The 20,444-nt window shown below is 37.7% G+C and overlaps 1 protein-coding gene across 2 annotated transcripts; it reads right to left on the reverse strand.

Annotated features, from left to right (window-relative positions):
* Positions 1 to 2,027: 2,027 nt before the first annotated feature.
* Positions 2,028 to 19,290, reverse strand: ARL6 (ARF like GTPase 6). Of its 2 annotated transcripts, XM_086463297.1 has the most exons (8): positions 19,168 to 19,290; positions 15,762 to 15,823; positions 13,915 to 13,983; positions 11,492 to 11,586; positions 7,563 to 7,692; positions 4,693 to 4,748; positions 4,566 to 4,578; positions 2,028 to 2,064 (listed from the first exon to the last, which is right to left on the reverse strand). In XM_086463297.1, exons 1-8 carry the CDS (start codon positions 19,288 to 19,290, stop codon positions 2,028 to 2,030), a joined length of 585 nt encoding a protein of 194 aa, XP_086319423.1. The 2 variants fall into 2 exon arrangements, with proteins under 2 accessions (XP_086319423.1, XP_086319421.1); XM_086463295.1 differs by lacking the exon at positions 4,566 to 4,578 and having other exon boundaries at positions 2,030 to 2,064.
* Positions 19,291 to 20,444: the final 1,154 nt, after the last annotated feature.

Here is a 20,444-nt window from a genome sequence, read left to right on the forward strand (position 1 = left end):
ATAAATAACTAACTGCTGTTTTCAAAAAGGGGCTTACTAACCACATCAGAAAGCAAAAAGTAAAAGACAACAGGATAATTTCTTCAGATTTGTGTGTGGAAGAACAAAGCAGTTCATTCAAACAGTTTCCCATGATAGTAAAGGCAATCCCTAAGATAAACATAGTACTTTCTGTAGTCCAGCATAAAACCCCTAAAAATAATCAGAAAGCCATCAAGGTCCAGATTATTCAAGGAAGTCAGAAACGCAGATAGATTTTGTAAGAAAAATTTTCTTTGGTAGAAAAAGAACTAATGCCAACTTAAAATTAAACATTTCATTTCAATAAGTCATATAAGTGAACCAAAACCTTAAAAAATACTTAGAAAAAGATGCTCCCAACAAGCTGCCATATTATCCAAGGCAAAGTAAACCAGAAAATTGTTTGCTCCACAACTCAGAGACAGAGAAACATCTCAGAATTATATATGACTTTTTCTCCTTTTTATTTGATTTTGTATAGATATTTAGATTCAGAGCTGACAGAAGGCCAAAGGTGTCACAGAAAGAGACAGGGAAGATACTTTCATGACAAACCAAACTTAGAATTATATCATCCTGTAAGAAAGTTTTTTTTATAGTAAGACTTAGCAAAAAGTCCCTCTAGAAAAGCAGGGGAGTTAATTTTAACTGTTTAATAATAACTGAAAGTACATGAAACTGTTCTACCATTTCAGGCAAGTCTGCTCCAAATATTCCTCTATTAAGTGAGCCTTAGAAGGCATGCTTACAGAACATTTGTGTTTTATAGTCTAACAAGGTGGGGGGAAGCTTTTGCAAGACCTACATAGTACATCTCCCACAGGAATCAGCTAATCACTCAGTTAAACACAGACCAGTGTTTCCAGTGCTAGTCTTCTTGTTTCTTGGACAAGGGAGGAGGGATCAAAGGGGAAGATGCGGCATGACAAAAATAAAGTTCTTAGCATTGGCTTAATTTGTTACCTATGGTACATCTTTGAATACAGAAAGTTTATTAAAAATTATTCTTGGAGGTAAAACAGTTTTTATACACAAGAGAAGTGTAAGACATTTCATAATAATAATCTAGTAAAAACTAGTGAACTGTCCCTTAACTGTACTCCTTAAATATCTGGAAGTGCAGCTGAGTTTATTGGAGTGTAACAAATATATGCAATTAAAAAAAAAGCTCGCCAAAAGAGATAACATTTTATCACAGTATACAGTGCCAATTCCATTATCAAATAGACAAACATTTCCTAATGTTCAAAATCCAGAAAATTCCAAATGAACTAACAGACAAACAAAAATCTCTAAGATGTGAAGACCATCAATGAGCATATTTAAGTTAAAAAAACAAACCATGGCATGCTGTATATTTGAAGTTTTATTGATGGGAATGCAAATATAACCATGCCATATCACAAAAACAATTCGTAACATTTCATTAAAAGCAGTTCCTTAAAAACATCTGCAATCATCTATAACAAATGCACTGAATATTTGAATCCTTGTATCTTAAATCAAAATGTTCCTCTAGAAGCCTATTGTAGATGGTTACTAAAAACCCAACATCAAACTTTACAATAAAAAAATGCAGAAATATCTAAAAACAGGCAGCTAAAATCAGATGGTATCTCATGCAGCTATATTTCAGGAAGTGCTGATTAGTCTTTCTCAGGTAAATAAATACTCCCATTTGGTCAAAAGGTGTCACCCCAAAAACCAGAGGGGCACTTCCTGATGGCTGTTTATCACCTAAAACTCAAATGAATGCAGATGTTTATTGTTAACACAAATCTTTTTAAAAAATATGCTCTCCAGTCACATGATTCAATTTAATTCATCAGTGTGTATTCCTGAGGCGCTATGTTGACTACATTCAGTTTTCCTGGAAGAGATACTAAAAGGAAACAAGTCACCACAGTATATTTTAGCTGAACTGTTCATTTTCCTTAAATCATTCTTCCTTTCCAAGGAACTTGTACATCTACTGACAAAGTTTGTAAAAGAATGCCATACATCTTTTATTTATCCCTCATGTCTTCATTGCTTGGATCTGATCTGTTAATAAAAAGAAACAGTTAGTCTTAATACAAGATGAATTCTTGCTGTATTTTGCTTTTTGAAAACATAACCCAGTATTGTCCAGGTTACAGAAATACACCAATAGATATTTTGGTGTAGTTACAAGAATGGGGGGACAATGCACTTAAGAGTTGTTTTCAACTTGTTTTCTCATCCTCTTCTGAAATTCCTCCACAGCCAAGTTGTTTCCCCCAAATGTTGCTAATTAAACAGGAAGACTCTTCCATATAATTCAATTTCTATCTTTTTTTGGGGCTTATGAGATAACTATGATGAGAATAAGGCATGGAAGTTTACTTTATGTGCATTTCAATTCCTTGTACACATTTCAGCTTCCACATAACTGAACATGACCTAACTCTCCAACAGCAGAGGTTTTCAAGTTTGTTTCTGAATAACTCGCATGAAAACTTCTTTGCTCTCAGTAGCCACACTTGCCCATACCACTGCCTGATTGACACTTCTCAATTCACTTCAAATGCTTCCTTAGCAGATGTGCTGCATCCTACAAGATACAGAAATCAGCACAACTCCCCGCACTAATAGGGAACATGAATTGGGTTTAGACTGTTGTGTGACAGGTTAGTTTTACCCTACTGATAGGTTGTTGCAGTAGTAACACCATTACAAAATAGGGAAATATGCACACTCAGTCTTCACTAGGAAAAAAAGGCAAAACCTTCTGCCCCTGCTGCCCCGAATCTGTGAACTACCTGAAATGGGTCTGCAAAAGGTAACTAAGGAAAGCATGGCTGTGGATAAGAACTGTGCATTCGTTAAATAGGTGTCAATTCCTCCACTAAATTTTATGACATCCACAGGCTGTGATTTAGGGACCACTGTAACTTAAGGGTTGTTCTCGAAATATTTCCATCTAGTGCTCTAGGAATGAGGAGGAGAATTGTGGTAGAAATTTGTTCTCGAAATATCAAAGTCATCATCCATTAAAAGTATAACCGCCAAACTGCACGTGCTTAGGCAACAATATAGTTTAAACCCAATCCCTCTTAAGCTTTTGGGGACACTGAGCCAGGGAGTTAAAGAAAATTTTTAGATAAAGCCCATCCATGAAGAATTTCAGCTCAGAAAATTAGGAAGTTTAACAATCCATGAGAAGTGAATAGTTATGAAGAGCTATGTGAGTGACACCAGAAGCACCTGCTCACTGTGCTTAAAAAAAAAAATCTACATATACAACTTAAATATTTTGTCAGAAAATATTTAGACGAGGATTTGAGATCCTTTTAAGTATCTTAAAGCTACGTACAAGATCATCAACTCAAAATTTGGGTTGAAACTTAGAAGGTTCCTCAAAGACAAGCAAAGACCCTAAAAATTGCAGGAAAATATTACAAAATCAGAACTATGCCTGAAATTAGGAAAAAGTACACGATTTGGAATCAGCCTCTATGATAACAGGATACGGCAGTGAAGAAAACTCTGTAATAAGATGCTGGTTCCCCACCACAGAACTCTTTTAGATGGTGGAGATGCATCACTGTTCTTCGGTTGGGCAGTAAACCTCTTTGTAAAGACTATTTTAATTAGTATCCCCTCCTCTGAAAACATGACCAAATGTTTTTGTATTCTGTAATAACACAGTAAAATAAAAGATCTTTTTCTAATTAGCAGCAAGGATTCTAAGTAGAAAGGACAGTCTGGTATCCATAGATAAATGGAGATATGTAAATCAGGGACAACCGTGAGTATTAGCTGCATTTTGAAGGAAAGGAGTTTGGTGGCACTGACTCTGGAACATCGCTGACATCTAGTGGCTGCCCCATCACAGAACACGCCAGTACAGAGAAACCGTCTTGCAGATTCAGGTTATATATACTACACTAATACACTCACAGTATAAGCAATGTAAGTTAGGGAACTAAAATTAGAATGAGTCTACCAAAACAATACCACACTTCACTATTCTATACATTTAGCAGTACACAGGAGGACAAAAGAGACCAGATCCTTACCAACATAGAACAGAAGGATATAGAGCATCCATACCAAGTTTGTAACTTAAAATGTGAACATAATACATCATCTAAGCTGGATCTGATATTTTCTATGTAGTTACAAGTGTCTACATATGCTATGACCGTTATAGTGTAATCTGTTCTTATTTTGGCTCTAGATTAAAGAACTGAAGTTGCATAATCATAACTAGTGTATTTGTCTGTGTACTTCACTTATTTTTCTAGCCAGCTTATTCACCATTTCCTGATACATAACAGTATGTAAAACTGGGACATGACAGTAAGAATAAATTAAAGAACAAACTGAACTACAACAATTATAGATTGAAGTGCAGGAGCTGGTATTATTATTATTGCTTACAAGAAAGTGTTACACTGTTTCCAAGAGTACACTATTAGTATTTCACAGTACACACTTTTGTCAAAGAAAATGGCATGATCTTTTGTGTATGCTAAGGAGGTAAATGAAAGGCAAATATGGGACAGAACATCAGTACTCACTGTGTAATTTGATCTGACAGCAGAAGTGGACAGAAAGAAAACAAAAGGAAATAATAAAGAAAAAACCTTACAAAACTAAGAAGTTTAACAGAATGAAAATAGAGCAAGAGAATTACACATGATATACCTTGGAGCCAATCCACACCTTCTTGTAATCCTTCTCCTTTAAGAGCATCACTAGCACTGAAAGAAACAAACCAAATTATGAAAATTTTGTAGAAATACCAGTTTTAGTGCAGTCATCACTATAATTGTAATTTACAGAATTGCAAAGTAGCATCAAGTACAGTTTACTTCAGTTTTCTTCACATGGAGGAGGCTGCTTCTCAAATGATATATTCTAGAGGCCCTTCCCAATATGCAAACACCATTTCAAGATGTGATTTATCTTAATTTCAGTTTCAAGGCAGAGGAATTGTTCCTAGAACATGAGGGGTTCTGGAAGAGCTCCCACACAAGGCAGCCACATTGTTCTGTGGCACTGCCACTTAGAAAACTCCCTCCTCAGACTGTGCTATAGATGATGTTTTCTACCTACAACAGCAGCAATGAATCATCGAATCATTTAAGTTGGAAAAGACCAAGCAGTGTGATCAGGGGTGCTGAGTCCAGCTGGAGGCCTGTAACCAGTGGTGTTCCCCAGGGGTCAGTATCAGGGCCTGTCTTATTCAATATATTCATCAATGACCTAGATGAAGGGACAGAGTGTATCCTCAGCAAATTTGCTGATGATACAAAGCTGGGAGGAGTGGCAGATATAAGGGAAGGCTGTGCTGCCATTCAGCGAGATCTGGACAGGCTGGAGAGCTGGGCAGAGAGGAACCAAATGAAGTTTAATAGAGGCAAGTGTAGGGTCCTGCACCTGGGGAGGAATAACCCCACACACCAGTACAGGTTGGGGGTCAACCTGCTTGAAAGTAGCTCTGCAGAGAGGGGCCTGGGAGTTTTGGTGGATAATGGGATGACCATGAGCCAGCAATGTGCTCTTGTGGCCAAGGAGGCCAATGGTGTCCTGGGGTGCATTAAGGAGAGTGTGGCCAGTAGGTCGAGGGAGGTTCTCCTCCTCCTCTACTCTGCCCTGGTGAGGCTACACCTGGATCCAGTTTTGGGCCCCCCAGTTCAAGAAGGACAGGGAGCTACTGGAAAGAGTCCAGTGGAGGGCTATGAAGATGATTAGGGGACTGGAGCATCTCCCCTATGAGGAGAGGCTGAGAGACCTGGGTCTCTTTAGCCTGGAGAAGAGAAGGCTGAGAGAGGACCTTATCAACACTTATAAATATCTAGAGGGCAGGTGTCAAGAGGATGGGGCCAGGCTCTTCTCAGTGATGCCCAGTGACAGGACAAGGGGCAATGGGCAGAAGCTGGAGCACAGGAAGTTCCGCTTGAACATGAGGAAAAACTTCTTCACTCTGAGGGTGACAGAGTCCTGGAACAGGCTTCCCAGGAAGGCTGTGGAGTCTCCTTCTCCGGAGATATTAAAACCCCATCTGGACGCGTTCCTGTGTGACCTGCTCTAGGCGAAGCTGCTTTGGTGGGGGAGTTGGATCACATGATCTCCAGAGGTCCTTTCCAACTCCTACCATTCTGTGATTCTGTGACCTTTAAGATCATCAAGTCTGATTGTCCCCCAATGCAGTTCCTATACACAGCAAGAATGTTGGCGTACTGGAGGAAGAAAGTATAGTGCATACATACTTCATTCTAACAGCAACCCTAAGAGTGTCTGTTAATATATATTAATATTAAGCTACACTGAGAACAGTGGAAATTTACCTTTTGAATCACAGAGATATAACTGTTTAAAGGCCCCTTCTTCTTCAGCTTATGAAAACTAGCACAGACATGTATCTGGAATGTTACTGTGGTTAGCTATAAGATTATCTTCCAAGGCGCTCGGGAATTCATCAGTGTAATTTGTGAAACAAAGCAGTGACCCCAAACCAACACCCAGGTAATTAAGTTTAATATTATAGGGTGTAAAATGAAAATTGTAGTTTTCAGCAGCTTTTAACTGCTGATTTCACTTTTATTTGTAGCATTTGAGGACATTAATAAGACAAAAGTCTAACTTCTATAAAACATTTCTGATAAAAGGAGAGTTTTTTTCCTCGTGAACACTGGCATAAAATCCTTCTATTTATATGAAAGCTTACATCCTTCAGCTAGACAACACACTAGCTCCTACAAGTAAAAATCTCCTAAAACGTTACAGGGTACAAAGCATGGTGTCCCTCTGAATTCACATGCAAACAGTTTACTGTTAAGTTTCATTAGTTTACTAAATGGCCTTTCAACAGTTTACTAAAGCATCTGCAGAGTGGAAAAAAAACAACCCTGATGTTTTTATTGTTGGTACTCTGAAACCTGCAAGACAAACTAGCAGCAGGACTCTGACAACAACTCTACTCCATTTCCCAGCGAAAAAAGTAATAGCAGCTATTCTTCTGATAAGAACACTGCCTTCTGATTTCACTCAAAGTCCTCCCTTTCATTATTTGGGTAATAGTTCTACTGTGAAAATTTGCAAAACACAGTTTACATGGATGCATTGTGCATTTAAAGCAAGTTTCATAGCAAGTATTGTAATATTACTACCATTTCCACATGTGGCAGCACAGCATTTTATCTGGTTGATAGTGAGGTGGGGGTCAGTCTCTTCTGCCAAGTAACTAGTGATAGGACAAAAGGAAATGGCCTCAAGTTGTGCCAGGGGAGGTTTAGATTGGACATTAGGAAAAATTTCTTCACCAAAAGAGTAGTCAAACTGCTGCCCAGGGAAGTGGTGAAGTCACCACCCCTGGAGGCATTCAAAAACCATGTAGATGTAGCACTTCAGGACATGGTTTAGGGGGCGTGGTGGTATTAGGTCAACGGCTGGACTTGATCTCAGAGGTCTATTCCAACCTAATGATTCTATGACTCTATGAGTGAACGATAGAGCTAAAATATGAATGTACAAAGTAATACCAATAAAAGGGTAGAAAGAGGGAAGTTTACCAGATATGCCAGGGCTTGTCTTTGATGTTTTCTAATGACAGTAACTGAGATACTTTCACAGATGATATTGCATCCCTGAGGTCCATCTTGTTAGCAAAGAAGAGAATAGGCAGTCGACGGTGCTTAATATCTAGGCATGAGCAGAAACAGAACACGACATTATGCAACACTTACTAATCTCCACATGTCATAAGCTACGAACAGCACAGGAAGATATTTTGCTCACCTGTAACTGCAGTTCTCTGAAGGCTGTGTCCTACCAAGAGGCACACTGTTGGGTCACATGGCCTCTGATGCATGCTTCAAGAATGCTCACAAACTTTCTGGCAAGCTTTGGAATCTTCCACCCCCTCTCCCCCTACCTTATACATACATTTAAAGCTGTAGGTATAAATTTCTAGTGAAGCTGAGGAACAGGAGATCAAACAACTGTCTACAAATACTACACATCTCTGCTTAGTGAGGACTGGATGTGTAAAATGGACAGAAAAATTATTTCTGTTCATTCATAACCTCACAACAATAGTTGCGTAAGGGTAGTCTGAATTATCCTTTAGCATACTCGGGAGCATCCATGACTTCATAAAATTCATAAAATAGGAAAAAAATGCACATGTCTGGACAATCCCTTATCCTACTTTCACTTGAAGGAGGACTTTTTTTCCAGAAGCTCTTCTTAGCTAGCAGTGAGAACTACGGACCAAACCAAATACACTGGCAATTCCTGGCATACTTATGCATTCAGAAGCATAAGCCTTGCTGATTACCACAAAAGAAGAAACAAAGCATACTCTCTTCAACCCCAGAGATGCAAAACTGCCAAAAAATTACCAGCACCAAGACTAACTAAGAATTTTTCACATTATTTAAACAAAGGATGATTTTCAGGATTAGAGAAAAATCTAGATTTGATTCTATCAATCAACCAATTCTTGATGGGATAAGAACTCAACCCACCCCACTCCTGATGAAAACTGCTGTACTGGCTCTTTTTAAAATAGTAAAAAGAAAAGGTTATTTCACATAGGAAACAAGCTAAGGATTCATTTTAAAACTTCAAACATAAGCCAGCTGCCCCGGGCAGGGGGGGTGAGGGGGGGTGGGCAGGGAACAAAAACCCCAGCAAACTGTCAATGCTGAAGTGGTTTGAACCCTCCTAATTATGTTCTTTTCAAACCCCCTACTGAACCTTTCCACAAAATCAGTGGAGATAACACCATCTACTCACACTCAGAGATCATGAGTGCTGACCAAAACACTGACCATTTTCACAACTATTTACCCTATCTGGAGCTATTTTTAACTCTGATATCCTCTAACACAAATCAAAGGCCTCAAAACACAAGCACAAAGCATCATTAAATGCCTATTTTGATTCCATAGTTGAACATCGTTCGTGTCTCCAGACTGCAACTTCTACATTAATCTATGGTATAATTAAATGAACCCTGGTACCCACAGGTTGCAGGTTATGGATAAATTAAAGCCACAGAAATTGGTTGATATCACATATGCAAATAGCCAAGTTAATCAAGGAATTTTCAGTGGTTTTTTTTAAAGCAATTAAAAAGGGGCACAACTTACCCACATAGACTCATAAGTGTACGCTTAAAGATGTTTGTTAAGTGGTGGTGGCAGAAATTTACACTCTTTCCTACCTTACGACATTGTTTCCTACTATGCAGTATTTCCCCCCACCCTTTTTACAGTTATTAATGGAAAGCTAACATTTTCTCATTGCCAGTAGTTATGAGTTAGCACATTCAAAAAAAATCTCAGACACTAGATATGTGTGATGTGTAATTTTATACAAAGAATTTCAAATATACAGGAATTCCAGTTTATTTTAGAAGCATGTGCTGGAGGTCAAGTGACCCAAGAGTCAATATCTAAAACAAGTAATACACAGACTACCATCTTGCAAAATGCTGAAGAAGTTTGATTTAAAAAAAATAATATGGTAACAGTGATCATTAAACAAGCTGTTATTTGTAAAGTGCATTGTCCACTTGTGTAATTAAAAATAATTTATAGTTCTGATTCACAAAACAGTCCTAGATAGTACAACTTCTAACTCCATTAATGCTTCACAGTACATGTTCCCTTTCACTTGACAACCTCTGGCAAAAAGAGAGGAAACTGGTTTACTGAAGGATTGCCAAGACTTTCAGAGAGAGAAATTGATTGAAAGTTGTTACCCTGCATCCATTTAAACCTTAAGTAAACACGAAAATTTAAACCACTCCAGGAGGTTCAAGGCAGAAGCATAGATGGGGATAAAGTAGGGTATGCAGGAAGAAAAGCAGAACAGTAATACAAATAAAAATATTGATATAGTAAAACAGTTACATATTGATTCAGTTAACAGCTACTTCTATCGAACGTCGCTACTAGAAGAACTTTTTATTCTCTTTGGTTCTCTTAGATGCAACCTATCAAAATCCGAAATGATAAAACAGGAACACTGTTGCTGCATTTGACCTGAGCTGCTCCAAGGCAGAAATACACAACTGCCCTTTCCTGGTTCTAAGGAACGTACCAGGTGGCCATAGCCATGGTCTTTCAGAACTAGAAGACACGAACACATCAACTGAACAGCACTGACCTGCTAGACCAGCATTCATAAGCTATTAATGCCTAAATGAAAAGCCCCACCTAAGCTTGCATCTCCTCAGTCTTAACATTTTCACTCTTTTGCCTTCTAAGAAACCAGTAACTTCTTACAGCAGTCTTCACCTCCCACCCTTGGTTCCTATGTGGTTTCTGTTTCACCAACAGAATCGCCTTTCCCCACTGTGGTTAATACCTGCTTTGGTACAAAGTTCCCCGACCTCTGCGTAATCCACTTGCAGCCTTTGGTTCACCTCATCCTCCCTTTGACCTTCACAAGACTCTTTTCAGTGTCTGCATTTGAAGTGGCCCATACCCTCAAATATGAACTTAAAAGGGCCCAGTCAGCTCTCACACACTCAGCTACAGCATCTTTGTTGATGAACTAACATATTATATGCAGTGTTCATGGAAAATAAAATCATAGTAACTATCACATAGTGCTTTTCTTGGTTAGAAATGCAAGTCAGCTCCTCCTTTTTTACTTTCAGCATGGTAACCCCACAAGTTAAGGCTCTACCATCTTAGTAAATAAATAAATAAGGAATTACAGGATTATTTCCCTTTTAAATTTCTTGCACGTAGTTTTATAATCTGTTACTCAGAGCAACTACCTAAAGTATTGAAAGACAAAATTGCATATTGCTTACAAAAACATTCCAGTAATGCTGGCTATATGGAAGCCAAAGAAGTGAAGAATTGTCTGATCTCAGAACTTAATTAAAAAAAGGTGTAGCCTCATGTAAAAAAAACCAACCAAACCAAACAAATCAAATGAACACCCTAAACCCAACCCCCCAACTATGAATCCTCTCATATCCTCTTCCATCCCATGTATCCTTTTGTAGGCAATTGAAACTGATGGGTATAATTATCCCTCCTTATTTTTGGCTAAAGCATCATTAAAAAAAAAAAGATAACGACGATGAAAAAAAAAGAAATTAAAAGTTACATAAAGGAATTAGCTGTCTTCATGGAAAAATCCAGACAGGGAGATACTTTTTTGTATGTGTTCATCGACACACACAGGCTCTCCAGGTTCCAAAGGGTCAAAGTCTATCCTTCCTTAAAACAATGCAACTTTTGATCTATATTGATTAATAAAAGACCAATCCAACTCAGCGTAGCCAACTGAAGTATCATCAGTTTGTAAACGTGAATAGGTATAAACCCCCCCCCCCCAAACATATTGAAGACTATTATTGTTGTAGTATTCATGAGCGGCTAAAATATTTGCAAAGTAATCAGAATTCAGATAAGGGCTTTTCTTAAGATAACATAACAAATATGGAGACAGAAGGGGAAAAAAGCCTCCTCACCTGGATGATTCAGAAGGGTGTCAAGTTCTTCTTTGGCCACAACCATTCTTAATTTGTCACTGCTATCAATGACAAAAATAATGGCTTGGCCTTCTCTGCATAACATAAAAAGAGCAAAGAGGCAAATTATAGGTTCTTTTAAACTGTGATTAAGAAAAGGCTTCAGAAGAAACACCAAAATAAAGGCAAACAAATGTGATTTTTTTCCCCCTCTAATTTTTGTTGTTGTTATTGTTATGTTTTGTTATGAGATTGTTAGCTGCATGACTCATACAAGGTTCAGTCTACACAGACCCTTCAGAAAAGCTTGATTTCACTACTTAGGCTGAAAAATTAAAGTGTAATCAACTGCTATTCTAACAGTGTGGTCCGACACACAAGGAAAATCTCAACAGGTTTTTGTAGAAATTCTTTATTTCCTACACTAAACCAAGTTTATTTAGAGAAAGGTCAATTATCTTTTTTAAAAAAACCCCCATGTGTCCACAGATGCTTAACAACTAGGCATATGCAGATCAATTTCACTTTTACAAAAATCTGCATAAACAGGACCTTTGTTTTGAGTGACAGGCAAAAACTTGCAACTATTTCAAATTGTTAAGACATTTTTCTGGCAATATGACCACAGGCACAACATATATATACAACTCTTCAACTCATTATTTCAGGAGATTACTGATATTTTATAACTTGATGTTTTATTTATTGAAACTTATTTGAACGCAAAATAAAGTCTGACCAATTCAGATGAGCAGTTATAAAGACTTTCAAAAAGTATTTTTAATTTACATTTTAATGTAGTATTAAATTCTCCTTTGTTTTACATTTCTCTGCGAGACCATTACGGATACATTCTTCACCCCCCCCCAGCACCATCTACCTTCCTATTTTGATAGAAATAGTCCTAGACTTACTGAAAACCAGAAATAACTTGACCAGCCTAAGAGTGTGTGAGAAGGTCCATTCTTATCTGGAGTACAGAAGAACTTTAACAGTAAATAAAACTTTTGCATATTAGCTGGAAATGCCTAAGTAAATTTGATGAGCATACAGGATTTTTCTAGAGGAATCAGTCTAGCATGTACTTAGTACCAAAAAATAACTTCACAAACAAGTAACAGTAATAGGGACACAACATGAGCTTACATAAGTTTAAGACAAGTGTACTTTGAGGACATCCTAGAAGATTGTTTTGAGTCAAACAGAAGAAAAGGGCAGGCTTCAACCACTCTGAAGCAACTACTTAGACACTTGATCAGATTTGGTTGTCATTTTGCAACTCTTGCAAAATTAAATCTTGCTTAACTTTGTAAAATGAACAGCACATTATTATTTTTATATTATTCTTAGAAGTTAAATACGTGACTACTGCACTGGATCAGGAACAGAGGTGGATAAAAGTGCACATTTCACTGTCAGCATTACCTAAGAACTCCCTTATTGCTAAGACGAAAAAAGCCGGTTATGCCACACAAGGGATAAATTAATGCATTAAATACAGCAGGTAGAAAAATTATGTGCTTATGAAGCACTTGGCTAGCACTCTGAGAGCAGCCTAAAGGCATCAGTTATTGCAATCCGAAAGATTTGGGAGACATACATCTAACACTCTTGAACAATGAAGGTCTCCTGCCCACACAAGTTTTCAAAACATATTTTGCACAGAAAGGAGACGAAGTGTTAATCCTCCATTAAAGAACACTTTAAGCTCTATCACATTAAATATTAATTTTTAGTCAATATAATAATCTTCAGAATTCCTCCATTCTATTTCTCGAAGCTATTTCTGTGTGGTTTACTGCTGTTCACCTTATTTAGATGAGCATCAGGTATTGCAGAATAAAATGAGACAACATAAACTAAGATTCAAGATTTCATTAGAAGCTAGAAAAACAGAAAATGGTGTTTATTACAAATAGGGCAATATCATAGTGTTATGAAGTACAGTGAATATGCCGCTTAATGAATAACGTCTAAGAATACTTGGTCAAGTTCTTAGTTACATGTACCTCAATCTCTGAGGTTAATTTCCCTCAACTCTAAAAATCCCAGCCATCAACCAATATCTTTGGGTCTTAAGTTACTTACCCACAGAAGAATAGAAAAATAGGAAGCCTAACTCATCTCGGTGCTTTCTTACAGGATTGGCTTTCAAGTTTCAACATTTAAATCCCATCTCTACATACGCTCCCCCAATCTTCAAGTCAGCAAGATGACTACAAAAGCATGCTGATAACAGCATATAAAAATTTTCATTTTTTAGAACAGAAAAAAGTCGTATTTATCTAGAACGACTTTCTGTCAAACACCAGGTGAGTCTTCTCTGAATAATTTTTAATCACTAGATATTATCATACTTCTGTTTAAATAACACATGACAGCTAATATGAACAGCAATGCTTTAAAATAAACGATAGACTTACTTGTAGTAATGTTCCCAGAGGTTTCTGTATCTCCCTTGACCTGACATATCAAACACCGTGAAAGACAAACTGCAAAGAAAAGAAGTGTATGAGGCACAGAAAGAACAAAACCCAAACCATTTTCTTTGCTACCTTGACAGAAAAAAAGCCAGATCAGCTTGAGTCCTAATCAACAGAAAAATATTCCCAGAGGAACTCTGGTTACTCTGTCAGCCTTCAAACTATCCTACCCAGTTTTGCAGACTTACTAGAGAAATATTTTACAACAGAAAATGTTTGTTTATTCTCTGAATAATAGAACTAAACCAATTATAAAGATACAAAATAAGCTCCCATTCAGCCTCACTTTTTATCACATTAGTATCAAATATTGTTTATAATGTTGAGTAAAAGAAATTCAGATGAGCCATGACTTAAAATCCACAGCCTGTCTTAAATTCTGCCCCTAGACAGGCACTGATAACATCCAAAGGCTTCTATATGCAAACAAAAAGGCTTTTCTAAAAAAAAAAAAAAAATTTAAAAAATCCCACCTTCAGAAAAAAATCACATTCTGGTAATAACAGGTCACTTAAGGCGACCAAGCCACAAAGGGTAGTCTTTGCAACTTTGAGATTTCACCCAAACACTAAATACATCAAGTCAACTTAAAGAACATTACAAAAAAAGTTCCGATCTATTCCTGAAATATCTATAGAGGCAACATCGACTTCAGTATTAGGCTTTCCTGTTTTGGATAGTCCCAAATAGCTCCCTGAGTGGAGGCTGCACCAAAATGAGGTGGTTTAGCAAACGAAGCTCTGCAGACATCCTTTCCACTCTATATCCAGACATCACCTGATTCTAGACTAGCCGCTCTGCCATGTACAAATTTATTAGCCACCCCCAAACAATGTTTTGGTTGTAATATTAGATTAATGAGTTTTTGGGGTGGGTTGTGGGTTTGTTTGGTTTTTAATCATTCTACATGGTGTATTTGCTGGTCATCTCTCCTACTGCAGGATCAGAATAAAGGAAAGCTATATAAATCGATTTACAGTCTCACACAGCCAAACCCCAAACCTGTCTTACACGCTTTAAAGAGACAGAACACAGCTGTTGAGCCTCACAGTTTGACCTTTTGATTTTCATAAAAATATGAAACCTATCAGTCCCACACATCATTTGGCTCAAGGAATAAACAGTTTTCTTGCAGATCTTTCATCTGGTGGGGCATGCTTTTTGGTTTGAAGACTAACTGCACCCATTAAAAATACACCGTGAAGCCTACAGAATTATAAAATAATATCTAAAGTTACTTCCTTGAAGTATCTTTGTCTCATGACATTCTTTTTCTAAATATTAGCCTTCATTCAACTAATGATTTCTTCCTCCTTTTCCTGACCTTTGCCCCTGTCATCTTTACATTGCTAACGCTGTAGCCACCATTTTTTCTTTTAATGAGATTAGATTGCAATCTATTCAGAGTCCCTCCAGTAAGAGCACTTAATGGAATACAGGTTACCATCTAAGCAACTGTCTCCCCTCAAGCCTGTAACAGTGTCCTGTTCTGAAATTCTTAACAGACAGAAATCAGATGCTTATACACGCTACTGCAAAAAAAAAAAAAAAAAATCAATTTTTTTTTTTTTCCCCCACATACATAGTTTTACAGCAGCACAAAAGATATGATACATTGTAACGATGATTAAGATTCCTGAGTACCACAAAATTTCAGCAAACTGCATGTTGTGTCATTATACCACCACACATTATACTCAGTTACATCCCACTGAAGGAGATAATTAAGTCCAATGATCGTATATTAACTACTACTGCTAAATTGAGAAAATGACAGAAACTACTACCTCGAAGTCTTGAATTTCTCTATACTGAATCCTATTGTCGGAACGATGTCCTGAGTTTGAGCCTTTAAAGAAAAGAAAGTACAAATTTTACAACAAGTTGTAAATATTGAAACATATTTGAAACATGAATACATTACAGATCTTTTTTCCCCAAACTGTGCAATACAAAAACTTTTTACAAATCCAGATACTTTATATTAAAAAAGTCACCAGAAAAGTAAAACAATTCAAAATCAAGTTTTTGGTTCTTTCTAGGAAATACAGTGAGCACTATTGGACAAGAGCACTGAAGACATTTTAGCCTGAAGAGTGAGGTTTCACCCTTTACATTAGTCTGTGTGTACACATATGTGTGGATATTACCTACGAAATAAATAGGAGACAGGTTAACACGGGAGATGGAGATAACAGCTTGAAAATTATGACTGAGGTCAAAGTTCACAATATTTGTGCACTTTGGAAATCACAATGTCAGCCCAAACAAGTCTGCACAATAACCCAAGCCTCTTAGATGAAAAAGAACCATAGAATGGTTTAGGTTGGAAGGGACCTTAAAGTTCACCTAGTTCCAATCCCCTGCCATGGGCAGGGACACCTTCCACTAGACCAGGTTGCTCAAAGGCCCATCCAGCCTGGGCTTGAACACTGCCAGGGAGGGGGCAGCCACAGCTGCTCTGGGCAACCTGTGCCAGTGTCTCACCACCCTCACAGTGAAGAATTTCTTCCTAATATCTAATCTAAATCTCCCCTCTTTCAGTTTGAAACCGTTACCCCTCATCCTGTCACCACACTCCCTGGTAAAAAGTCCCTCCCTACCTTTCCTGTAGGCCCCCTTTAAGTACTGGAAGGTTGCTCCAGGGTCCCCCTGGAGCCTTCTCTTCTCCAGGCTTTTATCAAGACACTAGGCTGGCCATACTCCCAGCTTCTATCCACAGGCTGGAGGAGTCTATTTGACATGGGGAATTATACAGCAGACATTACACAGTGGCTTAACCACATTCTATTCAAACTACTAGATCACTGGAAGAAATCACCATTTACCACAGAGGAATGGCCAAAACATAAAGCATTATTAATAGATCAGCCTGATAACCAGGCTTACTGCTGAGCTAGCCAAGGAATCCATGAGCTAAGTTGGTACAACAGAATAGCTCCTTTAAGAAGCATCAATATTGGGAAGGGGAAAAGATCACATTCCTTAAGATTACAGAGCTGTCTGAGAAAGTGACATGCAATCTTTTTACAGACTTTCTAGAGCCCCTTATTAAAAACACTGACTATAAGCAGTTGATTCCTTGCATACAACTGAAGCAAGCTTAGCTTGTTCACCTGCAGCTTCATTATGAAAATGGCATGCCACCATCGTAGACAGTTTAGACAACAGCTCCTGTCACCAAGGGAAAATTTGTGTGAAGTAGAAGAGGTGTTACTTCTTCAACATTTATTTCAAACATATTTTTTCAGACCCAGAAAAAACAACTGCAAACAGATGGAGAAACACTTGCATTTGCCAGACACCTAATATATGGCTCCCAGGGCAATGTAGCAGTTCCTACAAAAACTGGGTTGATCCAGAGCTCAAAATTATCTGTCCATTGAACTTAGTAACAATAAACAATTTCATCAAGTCTGATCTAATGACATTCATTGAACATTAGAGAATCTGTAATGTCTTGCAACAATAGGATTTGCACAAGTTGTAGGCAAAGCTACCCTCCTAAAGCATCACATTAAATGAAAACATAGAATCATAGAACCATAAAGGCTGGAAAAGACTTCTAAGATCATCAGGTCTAGCTGTCAACCCAACACTACCATGCCCACTAAACCATGTCTACAAGTCATCATCATGCTTTTTGAACACCTCCAGGGATGGTGACTCCACCATTTCCCTGGGCAGCCTGCTCCAATGTTTGACCACTCTTTCAGTAAAGAAATGTTTCCTAATGTCCAATCTAAACCTCCCCTGGTGCAACTTGAGGCTATTTCCTCTTGTCCTATCGCTAGTTACTTGGGAGAAGACACCAACCCCCACCTCACTAAGCTTCCTTTCAGGTAGTTGTAGAGAGTAAGAAGGTCTCCCCTCAGCCTCCTCTTCTCCAGGCTAAACAACGTCCTTCTTGTAGCGAGGGGCCCAAAACTCTACAGAGTATTCAAAATGTGGCCTCACCAGTGCCAAGTACAGGGGCACAATCACTTCCCTACTGCTGCTGGTCACACTGTTTCTGATACAGGCCATTTCTACATTTAGAAGTAAATTCTCATTGCACGATTTAGAGTAAAGCAAACAAATTCTATTTATTCTACTTGTGTTATTCCCTTGGGACCTTCTCTAATACCTATTATTGTGATAAATCCTCAAGTCTGTGTTCAACCCTAGTTAGGAATCCTTTACTGTTTAAGGCATGACATAAAACCCCTGCTACAATAAAGACCTCAAAAATTACATAAAGATATAACTTGCTACAAATTGTAGCACTTCCCCCAAAAGACTGGCAGCAGAGAGGAAGAAGTTTATAGTCTTTGTTTGTAGATTTATTTAATTTTCAGTGGTAGAATAATTGCCAGGAATGGAAGAGTAGTAGACTCTTTACCATGTTACATTGTAAAAACCATGTCCAGTGGTACTCTTCAGGAAAAGTTCAACGAAAATTAAAAAACAAAAGCTGTGTCCTGATGTAAACAGCAGAAATCCCGGTTTCCCAGATGCATATAACCAAGATGCACAAACCTCTGGCTTTACCAAATTTAATCTATTTCTATTCCATAAATGTACCTAGAAAGAAGGTAATCTTACTTTAAATTTTGCTCAGAATACCATGCCCTCTTCACACTTTTCACTGGATGAACAAACTGCAAGCATAAATGCTGCTTATTTTGAAAGTTATTCTGCCTTAAAAATGCTGAAGTCACCATTAAGGGCACATCTTCACATAATTTCCCATTGTATTATTTATCATATACTTACTATTTCTCAGGAAGAGATTAAAATAAATGTGATAAATGTAGACAAGTACAGGTTGTTATACAACTGTATTAATCCCAAATGTTCAACATATCACTCATAGCTGCAATCCTACAGCAATTATTTAAGTGATTTAAGAAAACTCTTTCAGATTCTGATTCCAGCCTTCGTAAACCCTTCCTTATTGGGTGATCTTAGAAAAAACGTGCCACATTAACAGTGGTTTTTTTGGGAAATGTTTTCATAATATGCACGTGGATGCTTACATTTAGTTTTAGTTAGTTGGAAACACTTAAAATATATTTGTTCCACTGCACTAATTCAAAAAGCACTTCACATCTTTTCCGTGGTCACATTTAATATAACAGCATGCAAAACCAGTTTAAACAAACATCAACTCTGCAGCAAAAAAAATGACAGTGAACTAAGTGGTCTACTTACATTTGAAGGTTTAAGTTTATTTATAATCGTTGTTTTGCCACTATTGTCCAAGCCAAGGCACAAAACGTGAACCTCCTTTTTCTTCAGCCCAAGCCATCCCGCTAGCTTGTCAAACAATCCCATATTTCTGGCTCAAATGCACAGGTGTCACCTGTTGTTCAGAGAATCAGAGAAGGAAATAGCTGTTGTAAAACCCTTACATGTACAGCAGTGCTAGCACAGTAGGTGGGCATACGGCTAAACTTTTAAAAGGACACTGTGAATAAGACACTATACAAATACTGTCACAGCAGGTCTGCTCGGTATACTAAGCAAATGGAATGTAAGCTGATTATAGCGAAGAGGCCTTGACACAAAAGTAGATTGGCCGTTTATAGCCCTGTCTGTATAACGCAATGTCCTTGATTCACTGAGTTGCAATATTGCTGTCATTCTGAGCAGTCCAAATAGAAGCACAACTGCAATCCCTCCTTAACTTCCACCAAACTGGAAGAAAAAGGAAGACTATTACATTTTACTTAAAATTCTCAGTAGTCCAGTCAGTCGTCATGATTTAGACAACGAAGCAAAACACTATTTCCCTTCTTCAGCACCTGCTACATAATTTACTGAATGCTGAACTAAATAAAACACCCTCTGTCAATTCAATTCAAGCTCTAATTGGAACAGGCTTTGCAGCCATTAAATTGTATAAATTAGGAACTCATTCACTACAAATAGGAACTGATTATAATAGACACAACAGACACGAAGCCAGACACCATAACATTCCCCCACGCATCAGGTCAATGCCAGACTCTTAGTCCTGCCCAGACACTGATTGAAGTTACCTGGCAGTAACATATTTGAAGGAGCTTACATCATGCATTCCCTTGCAGTACTTGGCTGAATGTACCTTGCAAAGAGGATAAACCTTGTCTATCCTGAATTAATTTCACCAAGAGCAATTTCAGCAATTAGACAGCTGAAATATTTGTGACCTATTCAGTAATAAAGCATTTAATTAATGCCAAAAGAATTTTGTGGAGTGGTGAAGGCTTAATAAAGAAAAAACACACAGCACTGAAAAACTCAGATAGTGATCTTAATTACCCCAGAAAATCACGGCAGGAGAAGGAAGAGGAAGAAATGTCAATGACAAGCATTTGGTCTCACTTCTTCACTAACTGATTACAAAATGATGATTAACTGTGTTTTAATAGAAATAATTTTTTTTTAATTTAATACAGTCACATAAACCATCACCTTTGCTTACAGCATGATTTTTTTTTCCTTTT

Source organism: Leptosomus discolor, chromosome 1 (assembly GCF_034619465.1).
Source record: "Leptosomus discolor isolate bLepDis1 chromosome 1, bLepDis1.hap2, whole genome shotgun sequence".
Classification (NCBI taxonomy): domain Eukaryota; kingdom Metazoa; phylum Chordata; class Aves; order Leptosomiformes; family Leptosomidae; genus Leptosomus; species Leptosomus discolor.

Bases quoted from the DNA above. Each gene is read 5' to 3' on its own strand.
- ARL6 (XM_086463297.1), bottom strand. From the start codon at position 19,290: ATGGGATTGTTTGACAAGCTAGCGGGATGGCTTGGGCTGAAGAAAAAG. The intron at 7,693-11,491 runs GTGAGGAGGCTT...GCTCATGCCTAG, and splicing joins CACCCTTCTGAATCATCCAG to ATATTAAGCACCGTCGACTG. The intron at 4,749-7,562 runs GTAAACTTCCCT...TGTTTCTTTCAG, and splicing joins GACAAGCCCTGGCATATCTG to TGCTAGTGATGCTCTTAAAG.